General features: G+C 46.0%; 1 protein-coding gene across 1 annotated transcript in view; it reads right to left on the bottom strand.

Moving 5' to 3' along the window:
* Positions 1-13195, bottom strand: part of LOC134528642 (gamma-tubulin complex component 6) — a 57158-nt gene that overhangs the window by 16777 nt on the left and 27186 nt on the right. Inside the window, exons 8-11 of the mRNA XM_063362442.1 lie at positions 10621-10840; positions 7024-7243; positions 6277-6463; positions 3192-4610 (exon numbers count right to left, since the gene is read on the bottom strand). Of these exons, the coding sequence (XP_063218512.1) occupies positions 3192-4610; positions 6277-6463; positions 7024-7243; positions 10621-10840 (2046 nt within the window). The remainder of the gene's footprint in view (positions 1-3191; positions 4611-6276; positions 6464-7023; positions 7244-10620; positions 10841-13195) is intronic.

Here is a 13195-nt window from a genome sequence, read left to right as displayed (position 1 = left end):
CAATCACGTTATCTGCTTCATTTTAATGAGAGTAAAAATATATTAAAACTGTCAGCAAATTGATAAAAGCTTTTTGTGTCCGCAAAACAGGGCACAACACTGGCCCCAGGTTTTTTCATTCTAAACGTGGCTAAAGAACTTGCATGGATCAGGCTGAAAACATCCGGCAATACGTGTAGGTTATAAGGAATCTTGTTATGAATTGAGATGTTTTGTTTTTCGAGAGATATACACAGCGACCGACTGGATGCACGCCGGCCTCGACTTGTTTTAACTGCCGCAGCGATGTTTATTTTGACAGCTCAAGCAATTATCTTTTTCCGTGGGTTGACAGAAAAAGGTCGCTTCACCCAGCATAAAAAAAAAAGGCTACGCCACTTATTCCCCACGCAGGAAAAACACTGGCTGCGTCTGTCTCCCTTGCATTTATCTTTCGTTTAACATTCTACGTCTCGCCTCTCGCGCAAGCAATAACGAAGCGTCCAAGCATTGGGCCGTTTTATGCTTTGTTTGGTGACAGCAGCATGATTTTATTCGGTATATTCCTTTTCATAGGACCCTTGCTATTAAAATACATTTATATTTACGTTTAAAAGCTTGTAAATTCCTTGCCAGAGATGACTGAACTCGAACTTGGTGTGAAAAGTGACATATTTTGACATACTTTTTTTTGGGTGTGATTGGCTGTATAATATTTACAACGATCTTACCCCTCCCCCACAGCATTTGTACCCCATTCATAATAGCCCAATTTTACGGGAGAAGAGAGGGTGAAAAGAGCATTTTCTCACTGAAGGTTTTTCAAAGGAGAGCGAAGTTGGGGTGTTATAAGGGAGGACAATGGTTTGTGTGTCTGGGAGGGATGAGCTAGCCTTGAAGAATGTTACCAATGGGAGGGAGGGGTGAGCTTATGCGTCATTAAGCCGCTGCCGCCAGCCAGCCGGGCGAGCTTAGTGTGCAGAACCTACCGCTGCTGTATTATTGGAAGTATTAAAGCCGACACAAAAATACCTACGCTGTGTGTTAAAATTAACAGATTTTAATGATCTTTCGTTTAGTTTTTTTTATTTTTTTCTGATTTTCACATTTTGGTCCAAATGTCCAATTTTTTGACGGTCCCCGAGAATGTATTCGTAAAATCACTGCTTCGTTAAATCCGGGGTTCTTGACATCGGGGTTCTAGTGTATTTAACTACGGCAAGGAGAAAACGTACATGTAAACTAACCAGTAAAAATAAACTGTCTTTTGACATATTTTCTTTAGAGGTAGCCTGTAGGGCGACGGACTTGTCATGAAGGTTGAAGTGGGTTTAAAGCAAAGCCGTCTAGCATTGTGAGTGACAGCATCCTGCCATTGTACGGCTGGTTTCTTAGCGAGTAGCGGTTTTGGAAAGGGGGGGGGGGGGGGGGGTGAAATCAACTGAAAATTTCTGAAAACATCTATTACGACCCTATTCCTGGGAACCGTGAGGGGTCATTTCAGAGAGGTTTGACTGTAGGTACTACTCCTCACCCACCATATGCTGTTATTACAATATGTTTTTGTTAGATTTTACCTAATTCCTATTAACTCCTCACAAATAAAAATTGCAGTTTACTTTTTGTTGGAAGTTAATTGACATAATCTGCTAAATGAAAACCATAAAAATTTAACTATACATGATCAACTCGGGATAGTACAACCATGTTGCCACAGCTAGATTATGTGTGAAATGAAGTTCTATGGTATAAGTTGATTAATACCGTATTGGCCCGAATATAAGGCGACCCCGAATATAAGGCGACCTGCAGTTTCAGGAGGCCAAACAAATGTAAAAATAATTTTTGGTAGAAATTAATGTGAAAATTCATTAGACATACATTTTGTGTTGATAAATCGTTTTTGCATTTATGTATAACAATTAATTTATATTTATCACTTTACTTATTTAAAATAAGTTTGAATGGCCTACCCTAAAAGTCAAAAGAAAACAATTAGAAAATATTTACACTTTTAAATATTACACTAGAAATTTTTTCGTGTTTACTCTAATGAAGCTGCATAATTGTCATCTTCAGAGCTGTTTATTTGTCTAGAGCTCGTTCCCCGCCGTTCCACCGATGTGTGATTGTTGATTTTTCACAGTTTACTGTATCTACGAATTTAAAATTTTTACAATGGCTATTAATCACTCTTAAAATACAGCATTTAACTTTCCGTTTGACTTAAGCTACGTATTACCACAGAACAAGGTGTATTACTATTTAGTAGTGTGTTTAACGTAAAAAAAGCAAACAAATAATGCATCTTGCCGGAACAAAACAAGTGGCTAGCTGACATGATGAAGCATACGGCCATGAATAACTTCGGTTACGTGACCGCGTATATTTGTCCATATTACTCTCTGACAGAGAGAGTCTGTTCTATGAATTTGAAAGAATAATCTATTATAATTATGAAAGGTTTTTACATAAATAAAGAGTGGATTATTAAAATAGCTTTTGAAGCAACGTACCAAATTCCTGTTAATATGGCGTCTTCGAGCGTGTTCGGCAATGTTCGTTTTACAACAAAGAAATATTGTGGAAAGACAGTTGGCAGCCGTGAATTTCCATACATTACATCCGAAATGTTTGTAAACGTAAACAATCGTTCTGAAAATAACTGTGATATTTTAGTACAAATATTTCAGTTAAAAATCTGAAGATAAATTACCGTAAATGTTAACACGCGATTGTACACAAAGTACAAATATGAATTGTGAAATAAAAGGTTGCCATTTTGAGATGCTTCAACATTCACGTTTTTACTCAAGAACAAATATTTTAATTTTCAACTTCAAACAATTGTAAATTACTGCAATATTAGGTGGATTTATTGTTTTTACCGTGTGAGGTAACAAAGTTTTAGTTAATATAAAAAATCGTGAACGTTTTGTTAAACAATGTTTCTACTGTAGCTTTCAGCTTGGAACTAATGTTTGCGGTTCTGACGTCTTGGGTGCGAAAATAAGGCGACTTCCAATTTTTGCATCTCTCGTTTATGTAAAAATGGTCGCCTTATATTCGGACCAATACGGTATTTCTTTGTACAAATCTAACACAGCAGGGACTGCACAAGTTGAAGCTTCCCAGTTGATTAAATAAACCTGAATAATTGTGCACCTATTACGCAACGTGCCAGTGAGGGAGGGTGGGGCCAGCGCGCTCACTTGTCGAGGGCGGAGCCGGAGATGACGATGTCGAGCGGCCAGGCGACGTGGTAGTGCAGCGCCAGGCAGCTCAGCACGGACGGGCTGGCGTGCTTGAACACGTCAGGCACGCTGTTCACCCTGAAGCTGAGGTGCGAGCCGTTGGGCGTGGAGCAGGCGGCCAGGGCGCGGGCCAGCACGGCGCCCAGCGTCGACACGTTGAGCATGTCCATGGGGCGACGCGCGCGGTACATGCGCTCCAGCAGGTCCGTGGTGAGCGTGCGAGAGAACTCCCCGTCCAGCAGGAAGAAGAAGCGGTGCAGGGCGAGCAGGTGCGACAGCAGGCTGCAGTCTACCAACAGGTGGCGCAGCAGTTGGGCGTTGGCGAGTCGTGCCTGGGCCTGCAAGGGCACCAGCACCGAGCGTCGCAGCGCCGACAGCACGGCCAGCGCATCGGGGCTCTCTCGGCCGGGCGACTCCGTCACGCTCCCGCCAAGCACGTGCCCCGCAATGTCCACCACCTCTGGGAAGTCCTCCAGCCACCGCCCAGTCCTCGGGAGCTGCGTGCTCTCTCTTGTAGCTGCGCCAGCATCACTGCCAACACTCGGGGACACTGGCACCCCTGGCTCCAGCTCTCCCTGTTCCACATCCACACAGCTCTCTCTCGTAGCTGTACCGGCCTCGCTCGACTGCACATCGCTAGCAACATCTGGGGACACTGGTTCTGCTGGCTCCGACACTTCAGGAGACGCACCCACGCATACGGCATTCACCCCAGTGCTGCTCGAGTCGTCGCCACGGAGCACCGCAGCCGTGTCTGGACCGACACTCGTCGCAGGCCATTCCTTGCAACGCAAGCCAATGCCGATGCTGCTCTGCAACACTCGGTTCCTGTTCCTCTCCAGGTCGGTGTCCGGGGCGAGACTCTTCCTCCGGGCCTCTGCCTCGCCCGTGACGACGCCGCCCATGCCGAAGTCCTCGTACAGTGCCCTGTGCTTGTTCCTCTGAGCCTCGCTGTGCCACGGCGTGAGGGGCAGGCTGCCCGGGGGGTCCCTCCTCTTCCCGCGCGCCTGCACGTTTATGTTGGGCACCGCGGCGTCCAGCTTGTGGCAGATGAGATCCACGCCCGCGTTCGCGTTGTCGACGTCCTCTTTCAGTCGCGTCGCTGTCACCTCGTTGCTGTTCGGGTCCGGGAAGTGAACGTTGCCGTTGGGCGTCGTGATGATCGGGTTGTTGAGATGGTCGTCGGTGTGTGTCGAGTGCACGATGTTGGCGATGTTCAGAGCATTCTCCTGGGAGTTGTTGTTCGGCGAAGGCAGAGTGATGCCAGTATCTGCGTGTCTTGCGTTATCCTGTACCTCCTCTATTGCCATCTGTGCGTCCCTAATTATTTTGTCGGTGGCTTCCGTCAACAAGCCGTAGAACTGCACTAGCGCTTCTCTGTAACACAAACCAAGCATATAATAGTGTCATACTATGTTACTGAAATATGTACGAATAATTTACTTTCAATGACACCAACAATTCAGTAATAGAGATAGCAATTGAGAGAAACTATTGATAAGGTTTACACACATGCTAAGTTACTTGTAGAGAATATTTTTGTTTCAAAATTTTTCCCTCCCAGCTAATTGTAAAGTTTATTAGACTTCAAGAGAAAATTAGAAAGAGTCTAGCTGAAAATATTACATAAACAAAATGTTTGTCTTGGACATCTTTCGTAAGTTTGTGGAAATCTAAAAAAAATTCAGAAGATAGCAGCATTGTGGGAAGCACAGTTAATGTCACTAAGTTTTCCAAAACACATTTTCACCTCAGTGCTTGGCCAATGAGAGACTTGTGGAACGACATACAAGACACCAATGTAAATACAATAGAAAGAGCAAATGTCTGAAATGCGTAGTCTGTTCCCAAATGCTTTTAAACAAACACTGTCCCTCAACTCGGCCAATCTGCACAGCACCAGTGATGAGCAGAGAGCAATTCAGGACTGGATGAGGTTTCATTGCAACATCCACACTACTCCAACAGAAACTACAGGCAAGTGATCTTTCGCATTCTATGATCTGGTCCATTCTATAACTCTGCACCCATCTAGCCACTTGTGTTTCAATTTTTATTTATTTTTTTAACAGATTTCAGTTTTCTAGCGGGTAGCACATAATAGTTGCACAATATTACATATTACGACCGAGTCCAAATAGTGCTCAGCAAGAACAGGTTATTACAACTTGTTTGAATATCATTGAACTGTATCAGGTGATCATATTCTGGAGATTTAAAGAAGTCAGGGAAGTTAAAATAGGACAAAGAAAGTCAGGGAATTTTTTCTAAACCTGGAGAATCATGGAAAATCCTCAGTAATAGTAATTTGAGAAGAAAATGTTATGCTACGGTATGCCATCACACAGAATTTGAACACTTTTTTTTCCTGTTAGTGTTTGAATGCATAATCATGCACACTGTAAAATGGTTTAGGCGAGGTTCTGATGTAACTAATATAGCTGTTTAGTATGAAGACTGGAATGTCTTTATTTCTTTCAGAAAACTGCAAAATAAATTAATAATTTTTCAAAATTTGTAATTTTGGCAATGGAAAGTCATGAAAAATTCAGGGAAACGTTTCTACAGATTTGAGTGGAAACCCTGTACCGTATTGTTAATTTTTTTTTTTTGTATTCTCGTTAAAACTACACAGCAAGGCAAAACGGCTGGCCAGAGCGGCCGTGGTCCCGAGCTGGCAGCTACTCGGGTGTGCCAGAGCCAGAGTCTAGCATGTGTGCTGCTCTGCGGTGGCACCCCAGCCCTGCCCCGTGCACATTCACAAGCACTGTCAGGGTCCAGGTGCGTGAGTTCCACCACATTAACACAGCCTGTGCTCGACACTGCGTCAATCCAATCCACCACCTTTAAACTGACACCCATCCATCCTAGGGTCTCATTTTGTGTGTGTGCATGTAGGTCTCTCAATGACTGAGAGGAGCATAGAGGGAAAGTGGCATAAGGAGCACATCTTACCTGTGCAGAAACAACCCTGTGATCCTATGTTTTTTGACACAACTGACAAGACACAGGTCTTTAACCGACCAGTAGTAGGAAAGCGCACCTCTCCGACTGCACCAGCCGCTGCTCCTCCGGGGGCTCGCGGGCCTGTCGCCTGGCCTCCTCCTCCTCGCGCTCGCGCTGCGCTAACTGCAGCCTGCGCGCCTGGGCGAGCTCCATCTGCTCCCGCTGCTCCGCCAGCAGCCGCCGCTTGCCGTCCCGTGTGGCCGCCGCCCGCGCCTCCCCCGCCCCTGCACCCATGCACACCAAGCCACTTAACATTGCACAAATAACCTAAAACCATCAAAAAAAACGCAAATCAATAATAATTGGGACAATACAATATAATGTTCGATTTGGCCATTGTCCGAAGTAGCTTGGCTTCTAGGGTTGTAGCCGCATCCTTGGCGAATGATTCGCCGACGTTTCGTTCGAAAATTGCAGTTGCCATCATCAGGGAGCAGTTACCTACTGGCGACTGCAATTTCGACCGAACAGCTGGTATCGTCAGCTGGTATGACGTCATGTCAGCTATCTTGTCTTCGTCCACTGGAGACCGTCATATTGTTTTCGTCTGCTAGAATGTGCTGGCGTCATGTTGGTATAGTTTTATGTTGACCATACCTTTAACCTCGTCTTTTAGCATTGAACTTTGACCTTGACCTTGAACCTTGACCAGTAGGTAACTGCTCCCTGATGATGGCGACTGCAATGTCGACCGAAACGTCGGCGAATCGTCCGCCGAGGACGCGGCCGCAACCCTAAAAGCCAAGCTACTTCACACGAGAAGAGAGAGCAGGGGGACACTCACGCTGGATGCACAGCAGGCGGCCGGCGCGTGCCCGCTGCACGGCGCCCAGGTCGACGTCGGCGCGCTGCAGCAACTGCCGCACGGACACCGGCTCCCCGCACAGCCGCTGGCACGCCGCCTCGTGCCGCGCGAACCGCGCCTGCAGTCGCTCCAGGCCGGCCTGCGTCGCGCAGCAGCGCACCCCGGGACGGCTGTGCTCCGCCGCCACGCACAGTGGGTCCTGCGGGACACCACTGCCATCGTACCTGGTCCAGCACACTGCCTCAGCAGGCCATTCCACAGGTGGTCGTACCTCAGCAGGCCATTCCACAGGTGGTCGTACCTCAGCAGGCCATTCCACAGGTGGTCGTACCTCAGCAGGCCATTCCACAGGTGGTCGTACCTCAGCAGGCCATTCCACAGGTGGTCGTACCTCAGCAGGCCATTCCACAGGTGGTCGTACCTCAGCAGGCCATTCCACAGGTGGTCGTACCTCAGCAGGCCATTCCACAGGTGATCGTACCTCAGCAGGCCATTCCACAGGTGGTCGTACCTCAGCAGGCCATTCCACAGGTGGTCGTACCTCAGCAGGCCATTCCACAGGTGGTCGTACCTCAGCAGGCCGTTCCACAGGTGGTCGTACCTCAGCAGGCCATTCCACAGGTGGTCGTACCTCAGCAGGCCATTCCACAGGTGATCGTACCTCAGCAGGCCATTCCACAGGTGGTCGTACCTCAGCAGGCCATTCCACAGGTGGTCGTACCTCAGCAGGCCGTTCCACAGGTGGTCGTACCTCAGCAGGCCGTTCCACAGGTGGTCGTACCTCAGCAGGCCTTTCCACAGGTGGTCGTACCTCAGCAGGCCATTCCACAGGTGATCGTACCTCAGCAGGCCATTCCACAGGTTGTCGTACCTCAGCAGGCCGTTCCACAGGTGGTCGTACCTCAGCAGGCCATTCCACAGGTGGTCGTACCTCAGCAGGCCATTCCACAGGTGATCGTACCTCAGCAGGCCATTCCACAGGTGGTCGTACCTCAGCAGGCCATTCCACAGGTGATCGTACCTTAGCAGGCCATTCCACAGGTGATCGTACCTCAGCAGGCCATTCCACAGGTGGTCGTACCTCAGCAGGCCATTCCACAGGTGGTCGTGCCTCAGCAGGCCGTTCCACAGGTGGTTGTTTCACCATTTTATAATCAAATGATTTCTTGTTTGTGGATTCCTACCTGATTACAGGGTCCGTAACATGGTCTCAACCAATATTAGCTCTATCTCTTTATTTACATGAAGTAGCTTGTGCACTCATTAAATGTTTAATGGACTTGAATAATTTGAGAATGTTTCATGGTCTCTTTAGGTTCTTTAGGTTCCACAGTATACAATGTGACACGCTTTCAAAATTAAAAATTTGTCATTTTTAAAGTCAAACCTTTAGGTCTGACTTTACTATTTGGGATGCAATGTTCCCTTAAATGTGTACTGGAAATAATAAATGAATCTTCCTGAATAAACTGGTTTTTGTTTACTCAACCTCAGGGTTACCAGTTCAGAGTACTATAATTTTACATAAACCCTTACAAACGCAAACATCAGCATGTTTTGTAAAAAAAAAATGGCTGCCATTGGAATTCAGAAAAAGATAATAATTTAGAATTAGTCTTTTTGGACTTTCTAATCATGTAGGAATCAACAAACAAAAAATCAACTAACTATAAAATGATCAAGCAATCAATTTTTTTTTCTCCTGGATCACTTGACTTGGAATGACCCTACGGTGATATGACTGGTACATACAACCACCCTAAATTTAAGGTAAAGCTAATAAAATGTTAAATACCTATTATTTGTGTGCTTTTTTTTTTAAAATCAATATGTGTGATGAGAAAACATAGTGTGAATTTTTACAAGTAATTTTGAAACTCAGCACACTATACTGTTTATCTTAATTGTTAAGTTTATGGAGTTATTATTAATCAAGTACATGGCTCATTTCTTCACTGTAAATGTCATGTGAATTGGCACCCACACAATTAACGTGTCTATCTTGATAGATAATTATTTTTGCGTACTAGTTTTTATAAATGGAACTGAAAAGAGTAGCTTGCCTCCTCTCCTTTTTCCGTGGCAAAGGAATGGTATATATAAAATAAAAAAAGTATAAAAAATAGCAGTTCCTTTGTCTTGTTAGGAAGTGCAAGAATTGGATGGGTCGTAAATATGATTTTAAAAAAGGGGAAGGGGGGGGGGGGTCCGTGGGCGCCTCACACCCTCCCGTAGTAAACAGACAAAGACAAGCGGAGGATCAATGCCAGTGTGATATTTCTTACGCGACAATAAGCTTCATTTGTATCCACTGAACTCTAGTGAAGACCCATAAGCAGGGGCGACTTTTACAGGTGAAAATGCCAGACATTATTTTTACCCAAAATTAAGGTTGCGACCCATTCCAAGGGGGCGACCCTTGGTTAATACGATACTTGTTTTCGAGCAACAAAAACAAAGTTATTATATTTTGTCTACTAACATGGAATAATGACACTGTATGTAACTTCAAGCATTAAAGAATAAAATTAAAAAGTTTTTACATGTCTTTTCTTAAATCAGCATTTCATCCTAACACTCATTTGTGTAGAAACTTAAACATAAAATTTTGGATCCCCTGACTACAATAATCAAGTTATATTTCTGTTCTTACATGTCGGGTCATGGCTGGTATGACATAAGAATATTTTTCATGATATTTATTAGCTTATTACTTTTAATCTAGAGTGAAGTGAAATAATAAAAAAATATTTAAGTGAAGAAAATGATCAAGGATGTGTCTTACAATAGAAGTAACTTACCTAAGCTCATGACGAACAACTTACAAAATACAAATAAAGATGTACATGTGTTATTTAAAAGTATAGTTCGGACATTGCATGCTGCTCACCAAAAAGCAGCAGGCAACGGGATCTGGCAGATTATAGCAAACACTGAACATTTAATCTGCCGACCCAATGTTTATAAAATGAGTCTTGCCACGAGGCATGTTGATACCCTAAGCCCTAATCATGACCATTACTCAGGAGCTAAAAACTTAGGGGTACTTGTTAATATTTTAGATTATCCTCAAATACATTAGTTGAAAACTTCCATAACATACCAACCTGACACCCTGACATTTTTTGGATGAATATGATTTACTGTCCGTCACTGTTCTGGGGGAGCTGAATTGTTGCCCCTTGGATGGGCAGCCCTTCAGGATTTTTCTGACAGTGGTTAGTTTAGGTTAGGTTAGGTTAGGTTTGGTCACTTTACAAACTAACCACTGTCAGAAAAATCCTGATGGGCTGTCCTTCCAAGGGGCAACAATTCAGACAACCTTTCAAAAACACTACTGTTAGAAAAATCCTAATGGGCTGCCCATCCAAGGGGCAAGTTTTCAGGATTATTTAAACTCTTAAAGGAGCGTGTTTACAGAAATTGGATGGGCTGCCCTTCCAATCTCTGTACAAATAAACCACTGTCAGATAAATCCTGAAGGGCTGCCCTTCCAATGGGCAACAATTCAGTCGCCCCACTGTTCTCGCATGCTGGCCGAGCATTCAGCACGGACCAGAGGACCGTGGCGGCTACCTTGGGGCTGCAGAGCTTCAGCAGCGCGACGGTCTTGGCGCACTGCAGCACGGAGTCGTGCAGACCGCGCAGGAAGCACGGCACCTCCGCTTCGTCCAGGGAGAACCCCCGGCTCCAGTAGCTGCGCCCCCCGCCACTCTGCCACTCGGGCACCGCCTGGATGAAGAACTCCCCGTACACGTCGCTGCACTCTCCCTCGAAGATCCACTTCTCCAGGAAGCTGCGCACGCACACACACACACACCCACCATCATCAACAAAAACAAAAACTGTTTTAGTAGGGAATGCCAAACAGCAAACACAGTAAATAATACTAAACAATTTTATATGTAAAACTCTGTTCAGAAGTTTCTCGAGGGACTTAGAAATGTAAGCTTACTGTTCATTAATGGACTATAAAACAGCGAATTGCACAAAACTATTTAATTTGGCGACCGATGTCGCCAGATAGCAAGAGTACCCGATAGCACCACTTACCACCATGCCTTTGTAGAACAACTGACTTCCGGAGAAAGCAGGGCAGCCAACTCACAGCAGCCAAGTAGCAGCGCCACTATCGCCAGCAGCGCGGCGCGCGAGATTCAAAACTCAAGTGTGTTGACCAATGCCAACAATGTTTATAATGTCCAAGGTCTATTTACACGGAAACTATACAATATACATAACATACCGCCCACCTTGAAATCACCGATTTCAACAGTCACAGGGGAGCGGGCATAATTTCACTGCTGGCCGTTTGACAGTGCCTGTGACAGTGCGTACAGTGGCCACTCGTGCCACGCCATCCGTTCCATGATGAAGATCAACAATGCGCCCCAGCGGCCATTGCAGAGGTGGAAGCCTGTCTTCCTTGACCAGCACCATCTGGTTGGGGGCAAGACCTGACGCCCTTTTCTGTCATTTGCTACGTTGTTGCAGCGTGTGCAGGTAATCCCGATGCCAGCGATGCCAGAAATCTTGATGTAGTCGGGATACAAGCTGCCAGCGATGCAAACAGTTCATTTTTACCTGACGTAAATCTGGTTCGGGTATTGTCACTAACGGTTCCAGCGTCAGGAAATGGCCTGGGGTCAGAGGAGTGAAGTCCTTGGGATCCGCACTGAGGGGACACAACGGCCTTGAGTTCAACACTGCTTCAACCTGAGCCAATACTGTGTTTAACTCCTCGTACGTTAGGATCTGCTCTCCTATCACCCTCCTCAAATGGGACTTGAACGACTTGACACCCGCTTCCCATAAACCCCCAAAGTGAGGAGCAGCTGGCGGGTTGAAATGCCAAGTCACACCAAGATGTGCGAGCGATGAAGCCACTGTTGTTTGATGGGAAGACGACGTGAGGAGTTGTTGTAGTTCGGAGAGCTGATTTCGTGCCCCAACAAAGTTGGTGCCACAATCGCTGTAGATGTCCGAGGAACGTCCTCGACGTGCAATGAAACGTTTATAGGCAGCCAAAAACACATCTGTCGATAAGTCCGAGGCTAGCTCGATATGTACTGCCTTTGTTGCGCAACAGACAAACACGCATAGATATGCTTTCAGCACAGCAGCCTTGCGAATACGGGCCATCTTAATCAAGAATGGACCAGCGTAATCAACCCCCGACCTTGAGAACGGTTTTACCTGCTGAACCCGCATAGCTGGAAGGTTTCCCATCAGCGGAGCAACTGATGATGGAGATGCACGAAAACAACGCACACAACGGTGCACAAGGTTGGTGATTGCACGCTTGTCCCCCATAATCCAGAACTTCTCCCTGAGAATGGCCTGGAGTGCTTGTATTCCCGGATGTTGATTAACTTCATGGTAATGACCTATGATCAGTCTTGTCAGGGGATTCGATTTAGGAAGAAGGGCTGGGTGCTTCTGCTCAAAGGGCAGATCCGAATGAGACAGTCTGCTGCCCACCCTAATCACTCCCTTGGAGTCAATGAACAGTAGCAATCTACGAAGTTGTGGGGAGGTGATTTGATCCTTCTTCAATGCAATTAAATCACTTCGATAGCACATGGACTGAACATAACGTATCCAGAACTCTAGGGCAGTGTTTAGATCCTTCGATGACAGCTCTTCTATGGCCCGTCCTTCCAGTGGATGACGACAATTGTTGATAAATCTGAACAAGCAGGCAGTAACACGCAACAGCCTTGTCAACCGACTGAAACGTTCCAATAATGTGTCCAAGTCCCCAGGGGAGATAAAAGTTCCCAATGCCACTACCTTCCTTTCAAGCAGGATTACGTCAGAAGCCTTAATGCACGGAATACCTTCAGGCCACTGGTCCTCAGCCTTCTTCAGCCATGAAGGGCCAGACCACCACAGAGGATGAGATACAATTTGTGCTGGCAGAAGCCCACGGGATCCACAGTCTGCCGGGTTATGTTCCGAACGAACATGCTTCCACCATTCTGGACGAGTTAGCTCTTGAATGTGACTAACCCGGTTTGCCACAAAGGTCTTTAACTCATGTGGAGAAGAGTTTATCCAGGCAAGAGTTACCTGTGAATCAGTCCAGGCAGTAACCGAACTGAAGTGCAGTGTCGCTCCATAGGCATCAATGACATGGTGAAGCAGGCGA

The sequence above is a fragment of the Bacillus rossius genome, chromosome 1 (genome assembly GCF_032445375.1).
Source record: "Bacillus rossius redtenbacheri isolate Brsri chromosome 1, Brsri_v3, whole genome shotgun sequence".
Taxonomy (NCBI): Eukaryota; Metazoa; Arthropoda; class Insecta; order Phasmatodea; family Bacillidae; genus Bacillus; species Bacillus rossius.
This window is presented reverse-complemented; position numbering and strand designations above follow the sequence as displayed.